General features: G+C 40.2%; 1 protein-coding gene across 1 annotated transcript; it reads left to right on the top strand.

The window, feature by feature from the left end:
* ALiX (programmed cell death 6-interacting protein-like protein AliX) lies at positions 1-26,502 on the top strand. Its single transcript, XM_067096901.1, has 11 exons — positions 1-343; positions 3,459-3,577; positions 10,849-10,976; positions 11,387-11,540; positions 11,857-12,035; positions 12,524-12,712; positions 13,123-13,440; positions 13,989-14,182; positions 21,473-21,666; positions 22,257-22,414; positions 23,706-26,502. Exons 1-11 carry the CDS (start codon positions 132-134, stop codon positions 24,450-24,452), a joined length of 2,592 nt encoding a protein of 863 aa, XP_066953002.1. The 5' UTR covers positions 1-131; the 3' UTR covers positions 24,453-26,502.
* The last annotated feature ends 803 nt before the right edge of the window (positions 26,503-27,305 follow it).

Here is a 27,305-nt window from a genome sequence, read left to right as displayed (position 1 = left end):
ACAGTAAACTCAGCAGAAATAGATTAAAGACGAAACGAGTCTATTCGCAGTTGTTTAGCCATGACGTCACTCTCATATGAAAGATTGTGTGTCTGGTAAATTATCTTCCCGTACACTGATCAAATCTCGACATGTCAACCACCGCTGAAACTGTTGGTGTTCCTCTGAAGAAGGCTTCTGATATAGACATCCTCAAGCCGCTGAAGAATTTGATAACTTCGAGATATCAGACGGCGGAGCAAGAGAGCTACATCGGTGCCATTAATGAGTTCTCGAAACTAAGGACGTCGGCCGTGTGTAGGACCCTAGATTTCCACGAGTCTTCCTTGGACACTATTTACAGGTAATGTCTTCTCGTCGTTTAAGTAATATTAGTATTAATACTATTGTACGTGTTTTAATTTTAATTGTCGTGATGGGGCAGAATCAGAGTCTTTGTTATGTTAGGCTAACGGTTGGAGGGCGTAGTCAGGGGGCCATAGGGGACGGGCTAAAGATTGTCTTAGGCCAGCCGGTTCGAGCGAAGACATATTTGATATATCGAAAGATTAGCTCCTTTTATCATACCCTTAGACTTTGATATTCATTACGGTAGGCTAGGGATATGATTTCTAGCCTACCATTGAGGCCTAGTTTCTTGTTTGATTAGCCAGTGTAGTTTATAGAAGCTTAAGTTATTCATTTTCCACATTTTGTTTACTCGTTTTATACTCTATTTCTTAAACAGTTGTTATAGTTTGTGCTTTTAATCATAAACTAATACAGGCCTAGCCTACATGGTGGTGCAATGTAATCAAGCTTGCTAATAGCAGGATTCTTTGAGTGATTGGGTAACTCTCTCTCTCTCTCTCTCTCTCTCTCTCTCTCTCTCTCTCTCTCTCTCTCTCTCTCTCTCTCTCTCTCTCTCTCTGTGCTGTTACGTGAATGTAAAATACTGTATGCATATGTACTCATGTTATAATGTTGATGGATGTTAAAAGTGGTTTGGTAGAATACATCCTTCTCATATTTTCTTTATATGGACAAGGGAGGTTAACATACAGCATTATGCCTCTCTCTGCATTTACTCCAGCAACATTCATCTGTTTCATTGGCCTACTAGGAGGTATTAGCTTCTAGAGGCTATAAAGTAGGCATCATTAGCAGATGTTTAAAGAAGTGACTAAAGTTGACAGGTATAATGCTGAGTAAGGGGTTATGAATTAATTGGGGGGGGGGAGGAATCTAGGGTCCACTTGCCCAGGTTAGGACATGGCTTCCAAGGTTAGGTTGGGTAAAGATAAGTTTGGTTAGGTCATATTCCCTCTTGAATGCCTCCTTGGCCTGCAATAGCTGTGACCCTGTAGGCTACTCAGCAGTCACTCCAAGGTGAGTCATGCATTGCTGACAATGTATAATTTTTTGTGATCATATGCCAAGAACTTGATTAATTTTCTTCTTGCGGTATTCATATTTCTCTCTCACAGTATTAGAACATATTTCTCTTATCTCAGAACATATTTCTCTTATCTCACAGTATTGGAACATATTTCTCTTATCTCACAATATTGGTACTGTACAGTACACTGGTTTGCAGATCACCATAGATCTCTAGGTAGATATGTCAGTGATTTTGCTTTAGCATCAACACCACCCCAGTCTGTTGATTATATCATAGTGTTTGGTTATTCTTCCGTGCCTGCTTCTCTCAGGCCTCTTACTAATGTTTACCATGTCCTTTACAACTTTGCCAGGGGTTTTAGAACAATTGTTTTCCAACTAGAATGTGCTTTCCATTGTTGTTATCTATATAAATTCTCTAATGGACACTAAGTGTATATTGGAGTATTATCCAGGCCAAAAAGTTTTATATATTCAGCATTTAACAACCTTCAGTTTGCATTTGGTAAATTTTGTATAAACATTGTTCAGGTAGGCTCCTTGGTGTTAGTCAAAATAAATTGGTTAAGTCTTATTTCTAGACTTGCAGGGTGTGTGCACTTACAGGGCCGGTGCATAGTATTTATTTTCAAGGGATAGGGGCTAGTTAGAGCAAGGTGAAGTTAAAGAAGTCACAGCTACTTTGGAAGACCAAAGGAAACATGAAAAGTAAAAGACAACAAGCACTGCAGGTAGGGATGAGTGGATGCTGCAAGTAAAATTTGAACTAGTCAAAGAGTTTTGTGGAAAGAGACAGGGAATGAATGACTTGTAAAAGGCCGCATCTCACAAGGGCAATGGTCGCTGGCCATAAAGCCATTGAAGCTTGTCTTGGCCCCGGTTCCTTGCATTTGCCAGTGCCCTGATATGTAATGCCATGCTTCTGCCTGGTGGCAGACAACTTAGCTATTGTGTGCCATGAAGTTTCCAGAGTGCATAGTACCCATGTAATCTTTCCTTCCCACCTTCCATTCTCAACTCAGCCACCACCAAGCTCTCCATCTGTTGTCACACCTCCGTGAATAGGCAAGATTTTGGAAGCTATTGGTAGGTAGGAATAACCATGACTCCCACTCCCATTCTCTTGGCTGACTTGCTCACCGAAGGGAGGTTGTATAGAGGAAGCATTGTTTATCCTGGTGGTTAATCCCCTTCATATACTCTTATCATTGTGATTAGCTGTTGACTGTGTTCTTACTTTACTGGACATAAGGTAGTTGTGAATACAGTAGTGACTGATGGAATCCAGTGTAAATTATGCTTTATTATACCTGTGGTAAATCACTCTTCGAGGACCATCTCCCTACCCTTTGCTTGACAACAAGAATATGACTAGCTTGTTGGTAACTTGTTCTGTGAACACCTGTGCTATCCAGCTGGTAATATTGGCAGATATTAATGAACTTTATGTCAGCTTCAGCTCTAGCCAGGCAGTGATGGAAATTATCATGAAATGAAAGGAATTCTAGTTATGAAAAGAATCAGATTGGTAAATAAACTCTATCCTGACACTGGTATTTATGCAAGAAAAGTGTAAGTTGTTTCTTGTACGATTTGTGTGTCATGTGTATTTTGTTTATGTGTTGTATAGGTGCTGTCCTGTTTCAAGTAATGTCAAGATTTTAGTTCTTTCATTGTAGATAAGTTTTGAGTGAAACATAAATAACTCATTCATAGTTTTTTTTTTTTAAATAATGGAACTGTCAGTTGCTAATAGTGCCATAATGCAGCGAGTCAAGTTTCTGGGAGAAAACCCTGAAGAATACTTTATTACAAGTGATCATTCACATATATAATATAATTAACTAATAGAAATATGTGTCCTGATGCTAATTAAAGTGCTTTGTTATTTTTTTAATGCAAAAATGTTATTCTCGGAAAAGCAGGGGGGAAAGCATGGGTAGTTGACAGTCCTGCCTAGGCAATAGATTGTTGGTACTGTATCTGTGATCTCATTTATTGTTAGTTAATAAACACATATCTACTGCTTTTCATTAGGTTGGTTGTTGATTGAATCTGAAATTGTTTTTTCTTTTCAGATACTATGACCAGATTGTTGCATTGGAGTCAAAGATCCCAGCTGCAGAAATACAAATTCCATTCAAGTGGAAAGATGCCTTTGATCGGGGCTCAATATTCGGCGGTCGCATTAGTCTCAGTAAGTTTTAAATTGCCCTGAAGACAGGGTCTGTTTTTTGCAGTTTAATGCATATTAAGACTATGACGTGTATTTTGTATTTCTGTTTGGGTATCCATTACTGTAACTTTATTTTCAAGTTGTGGTTACTATGAAAAGCTTTGTATTGTATTTTGAATATCTGCAGTAAAACTGCAGTTGTTTCGACAAGAATACGAAACTATGCTTTCATAGATGTAGTACTCAGAGCAAGGTGTGCTGAGTACCCCATCTGTGAAAGTATAAGTTAGTATCTTAGGAAAAATACAATTTTTAAATATCTAACTTCCTGGTAGTTATATATATAGCTTTATCCCTTGATTAAATGTGGCACGGCAGAAATTAAAATTGGCTATCGCGATAGATGGTCAGGTGGCCATACCTGAGCGCCCTCTACCAGGGTAATTAGAACCATTCCCAATTGTCCTCAGAAATTCCCTGCCGTCGTTCTATCAACACGTTGGAAATTCGCTCTACTTTGGTTTGCTTTACTACAATTGGTGAAGTACCCATTACTTGTTTGGTTTCGTTGATGGCTTTAGCTGATTTTGGATCTTCCTGGATTTTTCGTTTCTCATTGTTAGCCTATCTGTTCGGTTTCTGACTGTTACAATTGTTCTTTGTACTTGCTTTCAAGATGGCTGACCCTGTTGTTAGAATGTGTGTTAGGGATGCAGAACCGGCTTCCCAGGCTGCTCTTGATCCCCACAGTTTGTAAGAAATGCAGAGATCATGTGTGTGCACTTGATGATAGATGCAAGTGTGGTTGTCCCGAAAGAGAGTGGAGAGAGTATGATCGCTATGTGAGGCGATTGGAAAAGGACAGAATTAGAGAGCTAGATCTTCCAGTGTCCTTTCAGCTAGGTCTTCTGATAGTCAAGTCCTTTCTAACTTGTCTGATACTAATATTCCTGATCCAACCCTAAGGCTATAGTACCCGATCCTCCTGCGAGTCGGGAGTAAGTAATCCGTCTTTAAAGGATATAATGGCTGCTATTTCGGCCATAGGAGTTTCTGTACAATCCTTTCTTCTTGGATAGGGAAGTGATGTGGGGCAGTGCATAGTTTGCAACAAAAGTTCGGTGACAGTGTTAGTGCAGTGGAGGGTGCGTCCGTTCGTGTCTGTCACGCTCCTAGCCCTAGACCTCTTCCATGCTCCCAACCCCTGGGAGAAGGAAAACGTGCGAGGCTAAGGGAGGTGAGGCGTTGAACAACGAGCGGGCGTCCTCGGCGATCCTGTTGGCGCATCCCAGGACGCTCCCCCTCGCCGCAGGAAGAGGCGAGATGAGGGCGTGTTCGTCTTCCTCGGATGACGCAAAGACCCAGACGTGGTTGGCGTCAATCACAAGAGTCTAGACCTATCAAGAGACGAGGTCCCCTTCCCGCTCCAACAACCCTCTTGCAGCAAATGGAGCTCTCCAGAGATTCCTGTTGGAAGAAGAGCGGCGTTTCTGCGCCTAAACAGAGCGTAAGACGATAGCTCGTCGGAGGAAGAAGACGTATACATGACTTCAGTTCACGCTTCTCCCCCGCCCCAGAATGGGATGTGTCAGCAAGCTGCGTCACCACCTCTTCATCAAAAGATCCAGCTAGAGTCTCCGAAGTTGTGGAAGCTAGTACAGTGCCATCTCCAGTTGTTTCCCAGCAGCAAGTGGCACCTCAAGTAAAGTTCTTGTCGGAAGTCCAGCAGTCCCTTGCGTCTCTTTTTGACTCTTACAAGTCGCAAGGACTAAGAGAAGAAACACACAAGAAGGAATCTAAGGACGTCCAGCAGACCCAAGAAGAGAGGTAAGGCAAGAATCAGAACAACAAGGCTAACAGCCAGCAAGGCCCAACTTCGCGGCCAAGTTGCAGCGCTCATAGACGCTTCCTCGCAACAAAGCCGCACGGTGACGGAGGGAACAAAGGATCATGGCTCCCTGCGAGCAAGTTGGACGCATGCGTGGCCCACGCAAGCAGCACGATTCACGCGTTTCCCCCTCTGCGTTCGACATCGGAAATAGCGGATCCTTTGGAAGAGAGATCTCGGAAGGAAACTCAAGAAACTCTTCATGCCGCTGATCTGAAAAGACTTCTGTACTCTTTTGGCGGACTTATTTCCTAACGATTTTCATCAGGCGTACCTGGAGTCCTCCTCGCAATATTTGATGGGTAGACCCAGAAGTCTTCCTCATTCAAGAAAACTGTGTTGCCAAATCAGTGAAGAGCCTTTCCGACACTGAATGATTGGATTTTGAAGAAGAAGAACAAGGAAAACAACTTTTTCCTTTCCCCGACAAGATTGGCTTCTAGATCCAGCGTGTAGTACGAGACTGGGAAGCTCTCGGTTTGGGAGTTTCCTGCCTCCTCCCAAGGGACTTCCCAGACTCGTTGACTCTTCACGGAGAACAGCCATGACTAAAGCCAAGGTTCTGTGGTCCACTTCGAGTTGGATCATTTGCTGAAAGACGTCTTCAGAACTATTGAAGTCTTCAGCTTGATGGACTGGACTCTTGCAGCTCTTGCAGAGGTTTCAGATCAGAAGAATGACACAAAATGCTCCTTATTGCCTGTCTCGATAAAGCTGTGAGGGACGGGTCGGTCAACTTTCTGCCCCTTTTCACAGCAGGTGTTATCAAGAAACGAGCTATGTTGTGTTCGTTCGTGTCGTCTGGAGTGACTTTAGCTCAGAAATCTGAACTGTTGTATGCTCCTTATCTAAACAGCTCTTCCCTTCAGAGCTGGTTAAGGACTTATCAGCAGCCCTTGCGCAACAATCAACGCAAGATCTGATCACAAGGACTGCTAGGGAAAGTTCTTCCCGCAAACTTTTTGCCAGGAAGGACAGGAAGCTCCTCCCTCGCTGCGTCAGCCCTTTCTCGTGGGAGAGCCCGCTTTGAGAGGAAGTCAGAGAATGGCCTGGAGGACAACCCGTAAGAACCCCAAGCAGCAACCCAAATCCAAGAAATGATCACAACAACCTCCAGACACAAGTGGGAGCCAGGTTATTCCACTTTTGGCAAGAGGGAGCCAAAGGGGCGGACGTATGGACAGTCGAAGTTTTTGAAGGAAGGATACAAGATTCCCTTCTAAAAGCCCTCTTTCACAAGAACCGTTAGAGTTGACAGCTACTTACTCTGGGAGCAAAGCAGCAGCTCTTCAAGAACAGGTGACCAGATGCTATCAAAAGCAGCAATAGAAGAGGTAAAGGACCTCTCATCAGAGGGTTTTACAACAGACTTTTTTCTGGTGTTTGCCCAAGAGCTCGGGGTTGGAGACCAGTTCTGGACGTAAGTCCACTGAACAAAGTACGTAAGCAAAGTCAAGTTTTGCCATGGAGACATCTCTGCGTCCCGGTCCTAGCAGGCACCAAACAGGAAGACTGGATGGTTTCAATAGACCTACAGGGCGCAGCGTATTTCCACGTACCAATTCACCCGAACTACAGAAAATATCTGAAGTTTGTGCATCTCGGGACAACCTATCAGTTCAGAGCACTTTGTTTTGGACTAAGCCTTGGCTCATACGTTTTCTCTCGTGGCATCCAGCGTCTCACTGGTTACATCTAAAAGGGATACAGTTTCGATGTACCTGGGCGATTGGCTAATCAGAGCCAGATCAAAGCAAAGTGTCTGGAGGATCTACAAGTTACAATGAATTTGGCGCAACAATTAGGTCTGGTAGTAAATCCTAGCCAAATCGCAGCTAACGCCTTCACAGGACATCATCTACCTGGGGATGAGGATTCAGTCAGTGGTTTTTCGGGCTTTTCCAGCCCGAAACGCATTCTAGATTGCTTAGAAAAGGTGAAGCTCTTTCTGGGAGATGGACCTGTTCGAGCGGGGAGTGGATGAGTCTGCTGGGGACCCTCTCCTCGATCGAACAATTCGTCTCCCTGGGAAGACTACATCTCGTCCACTTCAGTTCCATCTGTCAAGCTATTGGAAAGAGGCCAAGATCTGGAGATCGTGGATTCCGATCCCTCTGGGAATCAAAAAACATTTGAGTTGGTGGAACGACCTCCAAAACTTCAATTAGGCCTCGAACTAGCAAAAAAGAACCCTGACCTAGTGTTGTATTCCAGGCGCATCGGACATGGGATGGGGTGCAACGCTGGGGAAGGGCGAGATCTCAGGTCTATGGGAAAACCATCAGAAGAAATGGCATATAAATGTCAAGGAACTGGTGGCCATTCATCTTGCACTAGTCCACTTTCAGGAGAAGGTCCAGAACAAGATTGTACAGGTCAACGCAGACAACACCACAGCGTTGGCCCACATCAGAAACAGGAGGTGGCACTCGTTCGTTTTTTCCCTTTGAAACAGCCAAAGATCTCCTGCTGTGGGCAAAAGCGAACAACAACTCTGATCACCCGCTTCATAGAGGAGAGGAGAACGTCAGAGCGGATCTTCTCAGCAGAGGAAGACAGGTTCTCGACAGAATGGACCTTACATCACGATGTGTGCAACAGGCTTTGGAATCTGTGGGAGAACCGTCAATAGACCTCTTTGCGACACAGAGAACGAAGAGGTTACAGTCTACTCTCCAGTCCCAGACCAGGAAGCAGTGGCGGTGGACGCCTTCCTCATGGATTGGGAGGGACTAGACATGTCGCTTTTCCTCCATTCAAGATCTAGACAGAGTCGCCATGAAGAAGTTCAGAGAGTCGAACGGCGCCCGCATGACCCTGATAGCTCCATTTTGGCCATGAGACCATGGATCACAGAGTGATGGAGTGGCTAGTAGACACCCCCAGATCGTTACCTTGTCGGAGCGATCTACTCGACAGCCACCACATAGAAGATACTCATCAAATCTCGCTCTCAACCTAACTGCCTTTCGACTATCGAAAAACTGGCAAAATGAAGGGTTTTTCAAGGAAGCTGCAAGAGCCATCGCGGGGCGGAGAACGTCCACACTCAAGGTGTACCAATCAAAGTGGGGCGTATTCAGGGAATGGTGCAGGAAAAACAACATTTCCTCTTCCAGTACCTCTCTAACTCAACTGGCAGATTTTCTTCTGCATTTGAAAACCAAGGAAACCTAGCAGTATCTACCATCAAGGATACCGCAGCATGCTTGCTTCCGTCTTCCGTCACAGAAATATTGACGTGTGGGGAGACAAGGACCTCCGCGGATCTCATAAGGTCCTTGAGACAGTTAAGAGGAAGGACAACCCTGACCCCCTCTTGCAATTTGGCCGTAGTCCTAAAATTTTAACCTCGAATAGGTTTGAACCTCTCGATAAGGCTTCATGGAAGGATCTCACTAAAGACCCTTTTCCTGGTGGCTTTGGCTGCAGCCAAGAGGTAGGGAGAACTACAAGCCTTTAGCAAGAAAGTAGGCTTCAATGGGGAAAATGCAGTCTGCTCACTTCCACTTGGTTTTCTCGCTAAAACGAGAACCCTTCTCAACCATAGCCCCAGATCTTTTTTCCATACCAGGGCTGTCATTTTAGTAGGACAGGAAAAAGAGAGAGCCCTTTGTCAATTAGGGCCTAAATTTTATCTACAAAGGACCAGAAACATGAGAGGGGTCAGACAGATCACCTCTGGTGCTCAGTGAAGAAACTGCTTACCCTTATCAAAGAATGCACTGGCGTTCTTTATCAAGGACTTAATAAATAAGCTCACCAAGAATGTGATGAGAAAAGCTTTCCAATCCTCAAAGTCAAAGCGCATTAGGTAAGAGCTGTAGCAACCGATGGCTTATAGACACAACAGGTCTAGTGAAATCGATTTTTGAAGCGACTTTTTGGCGAAACAAATCTATCTTCGCAGATTGTTACCTGAAAATTACAGACCCAATATGAGGATTGCTGTTCCTGGGTCCGTACGTTGCCTCCAAGCGCCGTAGTTGGAGAGGGTACTACCTCTACCCTATAACCTTTTTGTATTATACCTTGCCTTTCTTGATTTGAACTCGCAGGTTGTCTGTGAAGGTTGTTGCAACCACAGTCTGGGGTTACAAGTCTAGAGTTGGGTTTTATGGAGTGTGTTATTTAGTGATTTTTAGTGGGTCAGGTGGTCAGCTCTTTGTCCCATGGCTATGCCAGGATAGCAACAAGGGTGGTGGTCTAGTCATGTGGGTTGAGGACCGTGTGAGATATTTATAGAGACTTTCTACAGCCCCCTGGATGGGTCGCTGGGTCTCTCAAGGAATGCAGGCGAATGAGGCAGGATAATTGAAGCCAGCTTCCTTATCAGGTAAGAACCAGAGTATGTTTACAGCTAATATTTAGTGTTTAGTAAATTATAATGAATTCCTAATTATTTTGGGTTCTCTAACCCACCACCAATGGTGTCAATCAGCTATATATATGTAACTACCAGGGAAGTTAGATATTTAAAATGGTATTTTCATTATAAAATAAGTTTTTAAATATACTTACCTGGCAGTTACATATAAAAAAGGTCCCTCCCCTCCTCCTCTGAGAACAGGGCCATGGAATTTCTGAGGACAGTTGGGAATGGTTCTAATTACCTGGTAGAGGGCGCTCAGGTATGGCCACCTGACCATCTTTGGCGATTGCCCATGACTTTTAATTTCTGCCGTCTGTAATAATCAGGATAAAGCTATATATATAACTACCAGGTAAGTATATTTAAAAACTTATTTTATAATGAAAATACCATATTTTATTTTATAAAATTTGGTATGTGCCTATTCTTTTGTCATACATTGTTTTCTTATTGTATTCATTTAACCCCTATTTTACTTATTAGCTTCTTATGATTAAAGAAGTAATAACTATGAGTAGTAAGCATTTTCCCAATCAACATGTATTTTTTTTTTTATATATAGGGGAGCCCTTATTAGCTTCACCAGTGTACATTCATCATTGCATTTGGTCTCTTCTGCGTAGCTCTCCAATTTTTATTTTGTTAAGGATAACACACTTGAAAAATATTTTTCCAAGAGCTGCTATTTTGCTTTTTAGTGTGTCATAGTGCTGTTGGCTGTGTTCTCATTTTTGTTTGAATTCCTCACCCGAAAACGCCTTTCTATATTTTGGTCCCTTGCAGTTGTTGGAAATATAAGTTAGGGAAACATAGAAAATATGTGTTTGTCCGGTGATAGTCAGAAATAAACCCTCAGGAAAATTAAAAAGGCAATTTTTCTTGTATTTTATAACAAGTGCTGTTTTTATTTATAATAATTAACCTGTAGGGTCACCTTTGTGAGACTTAAGGGTTTTAAATCAGTTGTATGAGCAAACCATTAAATAACACAGTATTGCAGTTCTGATTTGTTTCCATTCAATATAATTCCAGCTGTGTCATCTCTTAGCTATGAGAAAGTCTGTGTGCTTTTCAACATTGCTGCTCTTCAGAGCCAGGTTGCTGCAGCACAGAGTTCTGACAATGATGAAGCCTTGAAGCTGAGCACAAAGCTATTCCAGGTGTGTATTTTTGTGTTTTACCCTATTTTGATGGTATATTAGTGAATATTTAATTCTTTGTGAGTTTGATTGCATTTTTGTTTTGCGTAGACATTAGCAGCATGACCTAATTTTTTGTAGGTTTTAAAATTTTCTGGAATTGCAACTTACATAGGAGTGCTTCATCTAATACAGACAACTGAACGCATTTTAATGCAATGCTGGGTTGTTTTTTTGTTGTTACCCATAGTTATTGATCTGATAACATTAATTGTTAAAGACTGAAGTGTTCTTAAAATTGTGGAAGAACTTGTGTAAGATTTGTTTTGCTCAGCTGCTTCATTGAATACCTGCTACAGTACTAAGACTTTATGTAGTGTATAGGTGTTAGTTGATGCTTTATATGGTGCCTAATATTATATTATTTTCAGAGTGCTGGTGGAATTTTCAATCACTTGAAAGGGATTGTTCATGGATCAGTACAACAAGAGCCAACTCCAGATCTTCAGCCAGATACTTTGGCTGCTTTAGCATCCCTTTGTCTTGCTCAAGCTCAAGAAGTAGTGACAGTCAAAGCTATCAATGGTAAGTGACTGAAATTGTTTGTATATTATAGGATGAGATCTGTCACTCAGTTGTGTGATGTTACCAGATTCTAGTAGCTAAGAATACAGGTTATGCTTTCAAAGTTACGGTTCTTAGAGGTTGTCATTCATAAATTCATCCAGTCTGTGGGGACTTGGAACCAAATGTAATGTGCAAGTAAATCCAAGGATTGCTGTGTTCTTATTTTTAACTCTTTGGCCGTGTGGATAATGTAGAGATTTTTTTTTTTTTAGTTTTGGCAAAAATTGTATAGGTCTGTATGTACAGTATCACTTAGGTCTTATTGTGCTTTCAGATCAAATGAAGGACATGGTTGTTGCTAAGCTCTGCTCACAGTGTGAAGAAATGTTTGCTGATGCCTTAAAGCATCTCCAGAGAGAAAGTTTGAAGCAGCTGTGGGACCGGGAATGGATATCCCGTGTGGCAGGAAAGCAAGCTGGTTACCATGCCCTTTCAGAATACTACCAAAGCAAGGTTTGTCAGATTATGATTATGTGCCATCATTGAATGCTATAGAGCTGTGCACATTCTTTGTTATTGCTCTCGGTATTTGGTCATTCAATTTGTAATTTAATTTGCAGACCCCAAGGGGGATGGTGCTGTCGGTGCGCCTCATGCGGTAGGCATTACTTGAGTTTCTTTGCAGCTTCCCTTCAGACCCTAGCTGCAACCCCTTACATTCCTTTTACTGAACTTCTTTTTGTATTCAATTTCTTCCCATTTTACTTTCCACCCTCTCTGAACAGTTGTTTCTTAGTGCAATTGCGAGGTTTTCCTCCTGTTACATCATTAAAACCTTTTACTCTCAATTTCCCTTTCAGCGCTGAATGACCTCATAGGTCCCAGCGCTTGGCCTTTGGCCTAAATTTTGTATTCCATTCCATTCTAATTTGCAGATGGGTAACCCATTACCCTGCTCTAACTCTTGATGTGTATGAGAGATCCTTATGTTATATTTTCAGGTTTGTAATAGTAAAAAGACAGTTGGTGAAGAGATTGCTCGTTTGCGTCATGCCATGGAGTTATTCAAGGCTGCACAGACTCGCTCAGGGGATTTGGCATTCTTTGCAGACCATCAGGGAAGAGCACAACGTTCTCTTGATGAAGCTGTTAAGGACAATGATTTTATTTACCATGAGAGAATTCCTGATGTAAGTGATTGAATTTGTAAATGACTTTTTTATTAACTCAATTTATCATGTAATAGAAATTTTGCATAATTTATTATCATAAATGATGGAAACATGCAAGTTGGTGTTTATTTTGTATTGTAAGTATTACGTTTTAGGTAAAAAATGTTGAAAACCATAATGAAAGCCCTTTGTAGACAAGCAAGTAAAGCGTTTAAGATATCTTTACTTAGAACACTGAGCAGAAGTTAATTTGAAGAACACTTAGCAGAAGTTATTTTAAATTACGACTTGTTGCTGGGGTAGGTACATTGATTTTTATTATGAATTTTACTTGGATAACAACTTATTGTTGCTAATGAATTTTACCTTGAATAAACACTTATTGTTGCTGTTGATATTTTTGAATTTTTTTTTTATTTTCTCCTTAGGTTAAATCTTTGCCAGCTATTGGTAAAGCTGCTGTTGCAAAACCGACGCCAGTACCTGAGAGATTTAGCATAAGTTTCATTGATCTCTTTGAAACTTTGGTCCCTGTTAGTGTACAGCAAGCATTAGTGTCTTACGATGTTCGCAAGCAGGAAATCGTTACTGCTGAGATTGGGAAGCTTCGTGAAAGTACACAGTTGCTCAATTCTATTCTAGCCTCCCTCAACTTACCAGCTGCAATTGAGGATGTGGGGGGAGAAAAGGTTCCTCAGTCTCTCTGTGACAAATCGACTACTGTTATGGAGGCAGGAGGTTGTGATGTAAGTGTTCTTACCACAAGCTGGATAAACTGTAGGGCTGTATTGGTTGTAAGAATATATTCAAGGAGTTTGTGTGTATATGATGACACAGATCTTAAAATCTTTTAGAATTTTAGTTTTTAATTTCAATTTTTAAATATACAACAGTAAATTATAAATATCTTCAAATTGGCATCAAAATAACCATCCTTTCACAGAAAGTAACTTTATGTAGACGGATCAAAGAAAAATATCACAGCCAAAGAACAGCATCAAAGGTAAAGAAAGTGAATTTGAAAAAATGAGCTTGGCTACTTGGGGCTGCATCATTGATGTGGTATACCTGAGTGGTCTGTGATTTAACTAACATCAACTAATTGGAAGTTTAAGATTTGGTTTCTTTGCCTTAATTTTCTTCTATTTTACTATGGATAGTCTTTGAAACTTTAATGTATTATGGTTATTGAACTTGTCCTCGTGTTATTCCCTTGTTAATCTAGTTGCTGTACTTTCTGACTCAGAAGTTTGTGGAATACATTAAATTGTACTTTATAAATTGTTTATTTCAGGCACTCAATAAGATGATTACAGAGTTGCCAGAGTTATTAACGAGAAACAAGGAACTATTGGAGGAATGTGAACGACAACTCACAGAGGAAGCAGACTCTGACAACCAATTAAGAGCACAGTTTAAGGAAAGATGGACGAGAACCCCCTCTGAAAAACTAACTGCCACTTTTCAGGCTAACGCACAGAAATACAGGTGGGTTTTATTTTGTTCATGGATGTGGCACATGATGGGATATTTTTGGTTCTTATTGGGAAGTAACATTTCATTTCAGTAAGCCATGGTTGTGCTGATTCTGTTCAATCTGTAGACGTATAGTATTAACAACCCTTCTTCATTAATGAGACACCATGACTTACCTTTATTGCCTGAATTTTTTTTTTTTGTAAATAAAGAAAATGTTACAAGGCAAACTTAGAGACATAAAGTGAAGAGATACCCAAGGAAAAGTAAAAGACAGATAACATTGAAGTTGGAACAGAAGGACTAGTGCAGAGAACTTCTAATCCCCCACATCGTGTGTCGTTCAGGGCAGGCTGTAGGCAGTAACCCCTTATGGCAGCAAGTGTTTATATTTAAAGTGATTTTAACTGTTGAGTATAGCAGAGATGACCCAGCTGTGTAGATGAAGTTGTTGCTGATTGCCTTGTTAAGTTACTAGCATTTTATACTCAACTGAGTTGTAGTAGGGACCATTTTACTTAAGTGATCGTGACTTAATATTTTTATTTTCTCTGGAGCTTTCTCCCCCTTCATCTGTTTAATCATCAGTGGGAATGTTTGTATTTTCTCAATACAGTAGTACATATTTTGTTTTTGTTATGAAGAATAGATATTAGGAAATCTGGTTATTGATACATTGATTAGTATTTGTATTTCATAGCTTTGTTCTTTGTGTAAGTTACATAGATAATAAATTAGTGGTGTTTTAAATAGGCTTTAAGCTAGAATTAACAGTTTATTGCATTATCACTATCTGTTCAAAAGTAGGTTTGTGAAAGTTCTAATTTATGTATCATAATTTATAGAGATTTTACTAAAAAATTTATAGGTTAAACATTGCCATGTAGCCTCCTTATCTCTTCACAGGTGACTCATAAAATTTAAGTTCATTTTATGCTCGTGGCTACATATCTGTTTTGTACACTATTTTTTCTTCTGATTTTTCAGAATCATTTAATCATTATGCAAAGCCAGAGTAATATCGCAATTAAGTTTAAAGTTTTTGTTTTCCAACCTCTGAGTTTACTGCTGGAGTTACAAATAATATATATGTATTGTATGCAGCCTAAGTTTACTGCGTTCCCAGTGAATTTTGTTTTAAACATTACAATAACAAAAATAGATATGTTAGCTGCAACACTATTGAAAACTGTGAACAAAGGTTTGTCTCAAAAGCAAAATAATTCAGTAGCTCATAAGCCAAGTGAATATTTAATCAACTTTCACAGCAAGTTAAGAATCCTAAAAAGTCCAAAGGTAAAATACTTTTATTCTTAAAGTTTCTTAAATGAATTGGTTCATATGTAGGATGTTGTTTCATGTTTTCTTATGTTAACTAATTGTATCTGTACAGACACCACCTGCTTACAAACGAGTTACGTTCCAGGCAGCTGTTTGTATGTTTTGTTTGTAAGTAGGTTACTGCACTGACCATGCCTATTTAAGTACAGTATGATATAAATTCAATGCAGTACTTTGTTTTTTCATCCTAAAACACAATACTGATTGTATGTAAGTTGGTTATTGTACTCTTCATGCATATTTAAGTACATTATGATATAAAATCAATACAATACTGTACGTTTTTTCATTCTAAAGCACAATTCACTGTATACATACATGGACAGAACAGGCACACAAAACAAAATGTGAACTTACGGGTGGCAAAGGGGAGTGCTCTGAACACAATTTTAATTTGCGATCCCATTTGTTTGTATCTGAATGTTTGTAAGTTGAATGTAGGGTGGTGTCTGTAATTGATTATGAGAAAACATCAATTCTTATTAATGACCAGAGCTTAAACTATTTGCAAAGGACACAGAAGTTAAGATCTTCAATCTTTTTCAGATACATACTGAAAATGAAAATGGTTTGTTTATATATGTAACTTACCAAGTAATTACATAGCATATGTTTCTAACTCGCACGGCAGCCAAAAATTTGAAATTCGTGGTAGTATTCGATTCTTTTAGTGTAGGTGACAAGGTCCCACCTGCTATCGGGGGAAGAAAGGTACAACACCGCTGAATAGCGCCAGTCCATTTCTGCCGGTTAATGGCTGTAGTTCAGTTGTCACAGCAGCTATTATTTTGAGACTTGTTGCTGGGTGGTTGCTCTTTGTCTGTTTGGTGATGTATTTCCAACTTTTGGTAGCATTGAAGCTATTTTCAGGTAGCCTAGGATTCATAGACCCAGTACAGGTACATGTATTGGTGTATTACTTCCCAATTTTGACTTTTCACAATGATGTCTGACACTAGCTCTTCTAGTATCCAGTTTTGCAGCAAAGGCTGCAAAACTAAACTTATGAAAGAATCTTATGACTCCTCCACAGTATGTACTAATTGTACGGGACAAACTTGCTTTATTGAACTGACGTGTATCGAGCGTAGGGACTGGGATCAAGGTAGGTGGAAAACTTTAAAGTATCACGTAAATAAGTTAGAACGAGACAGGAAGAGGAAAGCTGCTTGGGAAGAGGAAAGCTGCTCTTATGGCAGAGGCTAGGAATGTAGCTAATGTAGGATGTTCTTCTAAATCGGCAATTACAGATTTACCTGTTCTGTCTCCCTCTCCTACTCTTATTTCCCCTTTAACCAGTCCTCTACCTGTCCAACCTATCAGAGATGGCTCGTCAGAACTCTTGACTTTGTGCGCCTTCGGAGCTCTTTAGAAGAGAGAACTTTGGTGCTCCTTCACCACCAGAGGAGTCATGTCTTCACAGAGGTCCACCTTGTTCTCTCTGTTGGATTCTTCCCACCTCTTCCCCAATCGATCGTAGGAGAGATAGGTTCTCACCTTCAGAAGAAATCTACCCAAGATCTCCTTGCACAATCTTCTCAAAGCCCCAAGAGCTCCTCTTCTGTGTTGTTCATCCCCAAGATGATCTCTCTGCTACAACAATATCCCGTTCATGGGAATAAGCCCAAGTCACAAGTTAGACCTCGCTTCAATCTCCGTTTCCACTCAAGACCTTTTAAGAAGAACTCCTCCTCCAAGCTGCCTTCCAAGAAGTGAACCTGAAGTCCTTTGTGCCCCGGTAGGGGCCAGACTTATCTTTTTTTTTGGGAGAAGTTGGAGCATAGGGGAGCAGAACAATGGATTGTCAAGGTGTTAAAGGAGGGCTACTGCATCCTGTTCTCGGAGAACCCTTCTTTAGTTTCCTCTCCCATCGCCGTGACGGCCTTCTCAAGAGACTCAGAGAAACATTTGGCCCTTTCGAAGGAGGTATCCTCTCTCCTTTTAAAGAGAGCTACAGAAGATGTTGAGGATGTTCACTTCCTGGGTTTCTACAATCGTCTGTTTGTAGTTCCCAAGGCGTCGGGGTTGGAGACTGGTCCTGGACGCAAGCGCCCTCAATCTCTTCATCAGGATGATGAAGTTCAAGATGGAGACGAACCAGTCAGTCATGGCCTCCATTCACCCGGCCGATTTGATGATCACCCTAGATATCCAATTTCCAGGAAGTATCTCAGGTTTTTCTTCCAGGGAAAAGTCTTTCAGTTTCGGTCCCTCTGCTGTGGCTTCTCCACGGCCCCTCAAGTTTTCTCCTGAGTTCTCTCCCTTCTTGCCAAATAGTTTTGTCTAGTCAGCATAAACATCAGCCTTTACCTGGATGACTGGCTTCTCCATTCCCCTTCGAAGGAGAAGTACATGAAGGGTTTCAGACAACTCTTCAACTTTCTCAGGATCTAGGAATTCTTTTAAATCTCCAGAAATCCCAGTTAGCCCCTGCACAGGAGTTTCTTTATTTGGGTATGATTCTCAACTCTCAGACTTTCAAGGTTTTTCCATCCCCCAAGAGAAGCACAAACTGCCTCAAGACCATTCACAGTTTCCTCGCCCTACCGTCATGTTCAGCCTGGAAGTGGATGAGCCTTCTAGGGACTCTGTCGCCCATCGAGACTTTCGCTGGCTGGGCAGATTGCACGCGAGAGTTCTCCACCCTACCTCAAAGCCAACTGGGACAGGAACACTCAACCAGACTCTGTCGTCTCTTCCCATCACTCCAGGAGATAAAATTGACCTTTCATGCAGGCTGGCCAAAGGAAGACTTTCTCAGGAAAAATCTCTCCACCCCCTCCGAGCCCTGACCTAGACTCCCTACTCAGATGCTTTGGATCGAGAGGTGGGGAGCCCTTCTAGGGGAATCATAGTTTCAGGACGTGGTCCTGGAGGAAATCAATCTTCATATCAACATAAAAGAACTGAAGGCCATTCATCTAGGTCTCCATCATTTTGCAACTTCAATTCGCAACAAGACAGTGGTTGTTCATGCGGACAACACCACTGTTCTGCCATATATCAAGAAACAAGGAGGCACTCGTTCTTTTTCCATCTGTCAGACTGCAAAGGACCTTCTACTGTGGGCACACCAGAATCAAGTGATGCTAGTCACTCGTTTCATTCAGGAAAATTAAACGTCTTGGCGAACAAGTTGAGCTGTTGGAAAGGTCCTCCCTACTGAGTGGACCCTGGATCACAGGATCTGTGTCAACCTTTGGAGATTGTGGGGCAAACCGTCCAAAGACCCATTTGCTACCTCGAGAAACAGTCACCTTCCTCTATTCTGCCCCCAGCCCCGGATCCCCTGGCATGGGCGACGGATGCCGTGCTCATAGACTGGTTGGGTCTGGATCTTTACACCTTTCCGCCCTTGAGCTTTGTGAGGCAAGTCCTCAACAAGTTTGTGTTACACTGCAATGTTTCTAAGACTCTCGTAGCGCCGTTCTGGCCCACGAAGGAGAGGTTCCCAGACCTTTCTGCATCTTTTGGTAGACTTCCCAAGGCTGCTTACCCAAAGACCTTGGCTACTCAAACAACCTCACTTCAAGAGATACCACCAAGGGTTGTCCACTCTTGCTCTGACAGGCCGCAGACTGTCAAGAAACTCGTCAGAGCGAAAGGTTTTTCAAGAGCAACTGCTGAAGCTATTGCAAAGTGCAGACGACAATCTACATGCAATGTCTGCCCATCAGAGTGGACTGTTTTTTCAGTTGTGCAACAGACATCACATTTCTTCTTCTGAAACATCTTTAACCCAGATTGCAGAGACTTTCTCCTTTACCTGAGGACCTCTGGAAGTCTTTCCTCGTCCACCATCAAAGGATACCGACCGATGCTTACCTCGAGTGTTTAAACACACAGGTATGGATCTTTCTTTTAACTAAGATGCTTCCAAGCAGAAGAAGTCTAATTTAGTGTCTTGGAACCTGGATGTTGTCCTTAAGTGGCTTACGAGGCCCCCTTTCGAGCCACTCAGTCCTGCTTGCTGCAAGAACCTTACACGGAAGACCCTTTTTGTATTACCCCTGGCTATGGCCAAACGTGTTAGTGAGCTGCACACGATCGACAAGAGAGTAGGCTTCTCCCAAGGAGATGCAGTGTGCTCTTTTACCTTAGACTTCTTAGCCAAGAATGAGGAACTTTCTAAGCCTTGGCCTTGCTCCTTCCATACAGTATAAAGAATTTAATGGATATCCTGGGCCCAGATGGAGAAGAGGAGGTTCTTTGCCCAGTCAGAGCCCTGAGGTACTATCTACATAGGACTGAGAAGATCAGAAGACCTGTTAGCAACCTCTGGTGTTCTGTCAAGAATCCTTCTCGTCCCCTTTCAAAGAATGACCTTTTGTTCTTTATCAGAGACCTGATCTCTGAAGTGCATTCCTGGATTCAGGAAGCTTGTTTCCCTTGTTTAAAGTTGAAGCTCATGAAGTTAGAGCAGTGGCTACTTCTCTCGTCTATTCTTCAGTCGACCTTTTGGAGGTGCAAGTCAATTTTTGCATCTCATTATTTGAAAGAAGTGGAGACAGTTTTTGAAAATTGCAGTACCCTTGGACCTTAGCAGTGGCTGGCATGGTGTTGGGGGAAGAAGCATAGGAGAGATCCTGTCTCTCTTCTGTCTCTTCGCCTTGATGTAGGATGTCAAGTTTTTTGGGGAGCCGGGGGTTACTTTGTACCTGGAGTACTCACCAGTTCTTTGGATGGGTAGTGGTTTGTCCTGTCAGGGCAGGTGACGGTGAATTCTGGTTGTTGATTTGTGGTACTGTGCCCAGGGCAAGGGCAACCTTTTTTTCCTGCATACGTCTTGTCAGCGATCAGGCACATCCTCTGTTGCAAGACTTCACTGATGTAGAGGTGACTCTCGGTTCCTTGTCACGCCACTACTGGTTAAGGCCACCACCAACAGAGGCAGTATTCTCCTGCTGTAGCACTCTTACCAGGTAAGGAAGGCAACAAGCATTGTTTCAATGGTAGCCACTCTTTTCTGTCTGCCATTACCTTTAATGTTTTTATTAGATTGAAGTCCATTCATCCCACTCTCATGCAATGTGGGATCTGTTGAGTAATTACTTGGTAAGTTACTGATATAAAATGATAGCTTTATACTAAAATTTAGTGTTATATGTACTTACCAAGTAATTACTGAACAGAGTCCGCCTCCTCTCCCTTTTTTTCATGGACCAAAGCAATAAAATAGAATGACACCACTGGCGTGTTAGTCGCCCTACACCCCTACTTGTAGGGCGACCTGTCCCCCCCTTTGCAACTGGCTGCATTGCAATTTGAATTTAGTACCTGTATTCCATGTGAGCGTAATTGTTAGCTAAGTAATTACTTGGTGAGTAGGTAAGTACATATAAAATTTAATTTTGTTATAAAAATGTTTTTATAATAAAATAGTTTTATATATACTTACCAAGTAATTACTGAATCAGAACCCTCCCTCCTCCCCTCTCACAGCCATTGAAGGCACACACAGACAGACGCTATTCAGCGGTTTTGTACCTTTCCTCCCCCGATAGTGGGCGGGACCCAGTCACCTACACTAAAACAATCAAATGCTACCGCGAATTTCTAATTTTTAGCTGCCTACGAGTCAGAAACATAGGCTGTGTACAGTAATTACTTGGTAAGTATATATAGAACTTTATTTTATTATAAAAATGTAATTTTTTGCAACATATTAAAAGCTTGAGAGCAAATGATGGAAATGAACAGTTGTTCAGTTGAAGAGATAGATACTGTAGTTTCATCTGCAACAGTTTACAGTACGCAGATATTTTTATCTGCAACAGTTCAAAATACTATGCAGATAGTTTCATCTGCAAAAGTTCACAATATGCAGTTAGGAAGAGGAAGTTGTAATCTATGTTAAATAAAATGGTTTTACCCAGTTCTGTGTGTTAACATGTCACATGAAATCCTTGAGGGTTGTGAGGGTCTTGTTTAAAGTCATTAATATTCAATTCATCCATTCAGGAAGGTGATAGAAACCGCCATGAATGCAGACAGTACCATTCGCGAGAAGTATGATGCACACAAGGAAGGAATGGAGCTTCTCTCAGGTGGTCCCACGAGTCTTGCGGCTGCTTTACCTTCAGCTGGGTCTAATAATAATGGCAGTAACCCAGCCATACAAAAGCTCAAACAACTCATGGAAGATGTAGAAACACAGCTGCAACTCCTCTCTCTCTCTCTCTCTCTCTCTCTCTCAGAACTGTTGTAATACAGTATTGTTTGAGGTATAGAATATTTTCCCCTCAGTAAATTGAAACAGGGTTTACGTAAGCTAGTGTTGAAAAACAGGAGGGCTTTATTCATTGACTAGAATTCATTCACATATGGTTGAATTTACTTATAGTCATGAAATGCTGAAAATTTTCTCCTCACATCGTTTTTGTCAGGGAGGAAAAACAATATTGCAAGTATGCTCACTCATTTTCAAGTTGTATTTTTGAAACATGAAATTGGAATCTTTGGAAATGTGTATAATTGTCTACAAAACTCAGTTTCCTTCTTCGTTGGCCAGTTATTCCTCACTATGGTGATTATATTGCAGTGTTTTTGTAATCTTGTTTTTAATGTTACCAGCCCATGCTGTTTCTTAGCATGTCAGCAATAACTGAGAATACCCAACCAGTAGTTAAGTTTTTACATTATAATTTTATACATCCTATTGAAACTTTGATATTGAGTTTTGTGTGTTTGTGCATAAAGGTTTTTGTGTACTTGCAAAAGTCATTAAGTTTACTATTTGGTTTCATGCAGGCTGAGAGAGATGCTATTGAGTGTGAATTGAAGAGCGCAACTGTAGATATGAAGGAAGTTTTCCTCTCTGCTTTGGCTCAAGAAGGAGCCATCAATGAGGCTGCCATATCAACAGAAAGTTTGGGACGTGTCTTTGGGCCTCTTCAGAAGCAGGTGAGCTACGCCTCTCCTTTTGTGTCAGACTTTTGATATTGTACAGTAGTATTTGTCAGTTGGCTTTTTACTTTACAAATAATAATAACAATAACAACAATAATGATAATTTGTTCCCACGGGGATATGAACCTTCGCTGTCATAAATGGAGTATTTCAATGCATCTCATGTTTCATCTGTTACTGACTATAAAAACAAATCCCTATTAGGTAGGCCTATGAAAAGCCTGACTCTGTTACCTGTATTTATATTTTTTGCCATGCTTAGAATATAGTCCTTCCTAGGATATGGAAAGAGGATCCAAAATGCAAACCGTCCTAGCTAGGGGAAACAGAATTGGAGAATTATTGTATGTGTGTTTTGACATGGAACTGTCAGTAGCTTAAGGGCCCATTAACATCTATAGGAAATTGGGAAATAGTTCAGTGAATTTGTCACCTTGAATTGGAGGAGTATGTAGGAAGTCTGCTGTGTATGCAGCTTGGTCCCAAATTAGGGCAATTGTTTCATGTATATTGTAAATTTTGAAATCAGTTAAAATGAAAGCAAAGATAACATGAAAAACAACCATCTTTGACAGTCCTTGTTTAATTCTATTTTGTTTTTTCTTTTTGAAAAGAGAGACCTTCTCTTTTTGATGCAAGGTTTTGTTCAGTAATATTTACAACAAACTTTAACTACTGGTAGATTACTAAACAAGATTTGTTTTCAGTTAAAATGTTCAATTAAGCTAATTATAAGCTAACCCATGAAAATACTAATAAATATCACTTTAATAGTCTGTTGGAAGACTACTAAAGTGATAAATATTAGAACTGCAGATTCTCCTCTCAGTTTCCTCACTATTAAAAAACAAAGTTCTGTGGACTAACCTACTCTTCCCACAGACATCACATATGGAAGGTAAATGAAATCCACTTATTTGTTTAGTGTTTAATTTTAGTGTATTATACATAGCTTATTACATTTATTTCAGATAGAAATATTCAGCTGATCTCTTGGGAACATGGAAACCACTTGGTTATTACCAGAAAAACCACCTGACGAACCTTCTCATGATTTACATTCAGACGGCAGACACACTAAAGAAAAACCTTCAGTTTTCCAAAAATAAAACTACTTCTATGGCTAAACCATTCATTTGTTAGGAAAAGTGAGCTGGAGGAGTATAGCCGGATGGCAGGTGGATAGGCAAAGAGTTACTGTATCATGTAGTACTTGTAAGGGAATGTTCTATATTGAGATTAGTTTCTTTTGAGACAGCAGTTATCTTTTGTTTTTTCTTTACAGGTAAAAGAAAGTGTAGAACGTCAAGAGAGTTTGGTTGGTAGCATTCAGGAAGCTCATCAAGAATTCAGCCAAGCCTCATCTGGTGTTGGTGGGGAGCGAGAAGAAATGCTCAAGAAATTGGCGTCTGCCTACGATAATTTCAATGAGTTGCGTAGTAACCTCACTGAGGGTGCCAAGTTCTACAATGATTTGACTCAATTGTTAGTTAATTTCCAGAGTAAGATAAATGACTTCTGTTTTGCTCGTCGCACAGAGAAGGAAGAACTGATGAAAGACTTAACTCAGGGACTAGCCAATCAAAATGTAGGTTCAGCACCTAATCCACCTGCGCACCATCAAGAATCCGCCCAAACCACACCAAAAATCCCACCCCAACGTCCACCTCCACCTGCTGTTAATCCTTACCAGGGTGCTCCTCAGACTCCACCACAATCAGCACCACCAGCAGCGCAGGCTCCTCCGGCATCAGCAGCTCCAGGAGCACCACCTGCATATGGAGCACCCCAGCCTGGAGCACTTCCTTACCCCATTAACCCAACTTCAATGCCAACTCCACAGGGATATGTTTACCAGAGTTATCCTGTGTATACACCTATGCCACAAGGATATAACCCATACTTCCAGCAACCACAGCAGCCTGGTGCGTATCCAGGCGGCTATGCTGCCCCTCCTTATCCTCAGCAACCATATTCTTCTTACCCCTACCCCCCTCAAGTTCCTCAGCAGCAACAGTGGCCTCGTCAGTAAAGGTACAGATTGCTCTTGAAGCTTTAGTTGCAGAAGTACTTTTATTACAATTATTGCCAGTTGTATAGACCATGTAGTTGAATACTTTGTCATTTATCCAGAAGTAATGCTGGAGGAAGAATGAGGGTGCTCTTTATTTTTCTCTTTTTCCTTGCTAATATGATGTATTGTAGCCCACATCATGGTTTTACTCGTTGCTGTTTATAGTACATTTTATTATTTAGCCATTTTTATACAGTTTTGCATTTCCAGTGTGTTTTGCAAAATGCCATAATGTGTTTGTATGAGCATGCTTGTGATTATATGACATTAGATCATAATTAGATAATTATTCTCCTTCTGTATTCTGAATGAAAGATTATTACTAGCTTTAGGAGGTACATAGTATGAATTTCTTATGCACTTCAGAGTCATACATAGATATCCTGTATAAAAGACTGCACAAGTTGCTAAAGGTGTCAAGCCTCGTAACTTTCCTGTAGCTTAGGGTAGCTTTTGGTTCTCATTTTCAACAAAATCTGTCCAGGTCTTAGGCAAAGATCGTGAACTAATAGTTGATACATGGTATATCCAGTGATATCTGCTTCTAGCTGTTGGATATTGGTAATGATTGATTTTTTAATAATTGGAGAACTTTTTCTCTTGTTTGTACTGTGGTGTTCCAGCTTTGAAGAATATGCATACTTTGAATTTTACCTTGGCCATTTGAGGGTTTTCATATTTAGTTTATAAAATTCATTGTTAAGCCAGTAAAGGGACTTATGAATTGCAAAGTTGGTTTTTTTGCAGTGAAGCCTTAGTTTTTAAAGGCATTAAGAAGGGTATTCTCAAGTAGCTCCTAAAGTTTTGCCTTATAACAATAAAAGCTTAATATTAATAACTGTGGGAGATATGCACAGATACTGACCATTGCACTAAGGCAATCATTCATATGTAAGATTTGGGATGTAAATTTGTAGAGTTTCTCCTGGGTAGATTCTGTAAAGTTGGAAGTTGAATGAATATGTCATGAGCTTGAGTTTGAGATGAAAGTTTGTTGGATTTGTCTTGCATTAAGTACAGATTTGAGAAATGAAGTCTCATTAGTGAAACTATTCTTTTATTACCAATATGTATTGTAGCCAAACATTATTTTTTAACACAAGGTGGAACTGTTGGCTGAGCCAATTATGCTAGTGTATCCTCTGATCAGGTTTTGATTTAATATACATTGATTTGCATTTTTTTTTCTTTATTTTGAGTAAACCATAGCAGTGTACTGTACAGAGTGGGTAAATAGTACTGAAGATCTTGAAACATTCTTGCTAGGTTTTAAGGGTTGGCAGAGTTACCTTTTTAAAAATATATTACACAATTTGGAAAGAGGATGACTTCTTTTACATGTAACAAACTTAGGCTTTAGTTATGAAACTTTTTATTGCTCTAAAATATTTTTCAATTGATGATCAGTTTGTAATTGCTATTATTACAATATTTAAAGGACCATAGTATTTAATTACAACTGGAGGTTTGAATGGGTGTCCCAAAACAATCTACTTGCGTTTCAGTTTAATAATACATAAACAAATGTATATGATTGTAATATATATTACAGGCTGCCTTATTTTTTGAAATCTGTGTCTTGTTAATGTATATGCAGTACAGTATTGGCAATCTTTTTCCTTGCCCTAGTGATTTAAGAAATGGAATTTTATTCCCCTTGTGCAAATTTTATATGTTATATGCAGAAAGCAACTGTAGTCTTGATACAGGTAAATGATATATCATATCAGAGAACTTTATTGAATTACAGTATATTTTCTTTTGTTCATAAATGGTAGAGTTGAAATATTAGGAGTTAATAACATGAAAAATGTATGAAAATATGTTAGTGTTAAGAATGACATGTTGATGATGAAAATATTCAATGAGGATCATGGCACATTTTTCTTTACACAAATTTACCAACGTGATATAGTAGTGTAATAGTGTCTGTGATGTTTCCTCACAAAATCCTGTTGTCTGTGACAAGAAATGAATTAATTTTTCAATAAATAAATCATAAAATACATTGCATAACTTCTTTTCTATACATTTTGTGTATTGTTTTAAAAGATATGGTTAAAATGTTCCGATTCTTCCCATTTATCTTTTGGCTGAAACAGAATCTTCAAATATGATACTGTAAATAACGGCTAAGAGAAATTGTTTAATAGTACGAATATAGATTTCAGTCGCAAGGAAATTTTTAATTTATTTAACTTGCTTAATGTAATGGGCTTATGTACTTTTACAGTATTTTCAAGCATAATTTTACTTTTTTACTTTGATTCAAAGTATCAGAGGTAAAACCTAATCTCACAGTAATGAATTCATTAGTATACATTGGCCATTATCTAATTAAGTTTTCAGAGCTAACTTGGAAAGGAATTTGCTAACACTAGAATCCACTAATAAACTATAGGGTTTTTTAAACAGTTTTGGAGATAAAAACTTGCAAGTGCAGTTTTTTGTTGATAAGAAAAGCTGCATACTGCATAAATCAGAAGAAAGGCTATAGGATACTTGAAGAATGTTCAAGCTGATCTTAAAGGGTATTTTTGTATGCAACACTCATAAAGGATGTAGAGTATCAAGTGGTTGGGTTCATTTGTAGAGCATGAAACCCTATTTTCACAGTACAGTTGCGGTGATTCACTCGTTAGCTTAGGCTTCATTGTGGCTCATTGCTGACAAGATGAAAAGTGATCCCAGAAAGTGCATCGTACAAAAAGTTACCGTGAAATACTTGGAAAACACATTACGTAATAAATTATTTTACTTCTCTCAGCATACTAGAAGCACCCACTCTCAACTTTAATCACTTTTTCACTG

This window comes from Macrobrachium rosenbergii, chromosome 53 (genome assembly GCF_040412425.1).
Source record: "Macrobrachium rosenbergii isolate ZJJX-2024 chromosome 53, ASM4041242v1, whole genome shotgun sequence".
Classification (NCBI taxonomy): Eukaryota; Metazoa; Arthropoda; class Malacostraca; order Decapoda; family Palaemonidae; genus Macrobrachium; species Macrobrachium rosenbergii.
This window is presented reverse-complemented; position numbering and strand designations above follow the sequence as displayed.

Bases quoted from the DNA above. Each gene is read 5' to 3' on its own strand.
- ALiX (XM_067096901.1), top strand. From the start codon at position 132: ATGTCAACCACCGCTGAAACTGTTGGTGTTCCTCTGAAGAAGGCTTCT. The intron at 344-3,458 runs GTAATGTCTTCT...TTTTCTTTTCAG, and splicing joins TCCTTGGACACTATTTACAG to ATACTATGACCAGATTGTTG. The intron at 13,441-13,988 runs GTAAGTGTTCTT...TGTTTATTTCAG, and splicing joins TGGAGGCAGGAGGTTGTGAT to GCACTCAATAAGATGATTAC.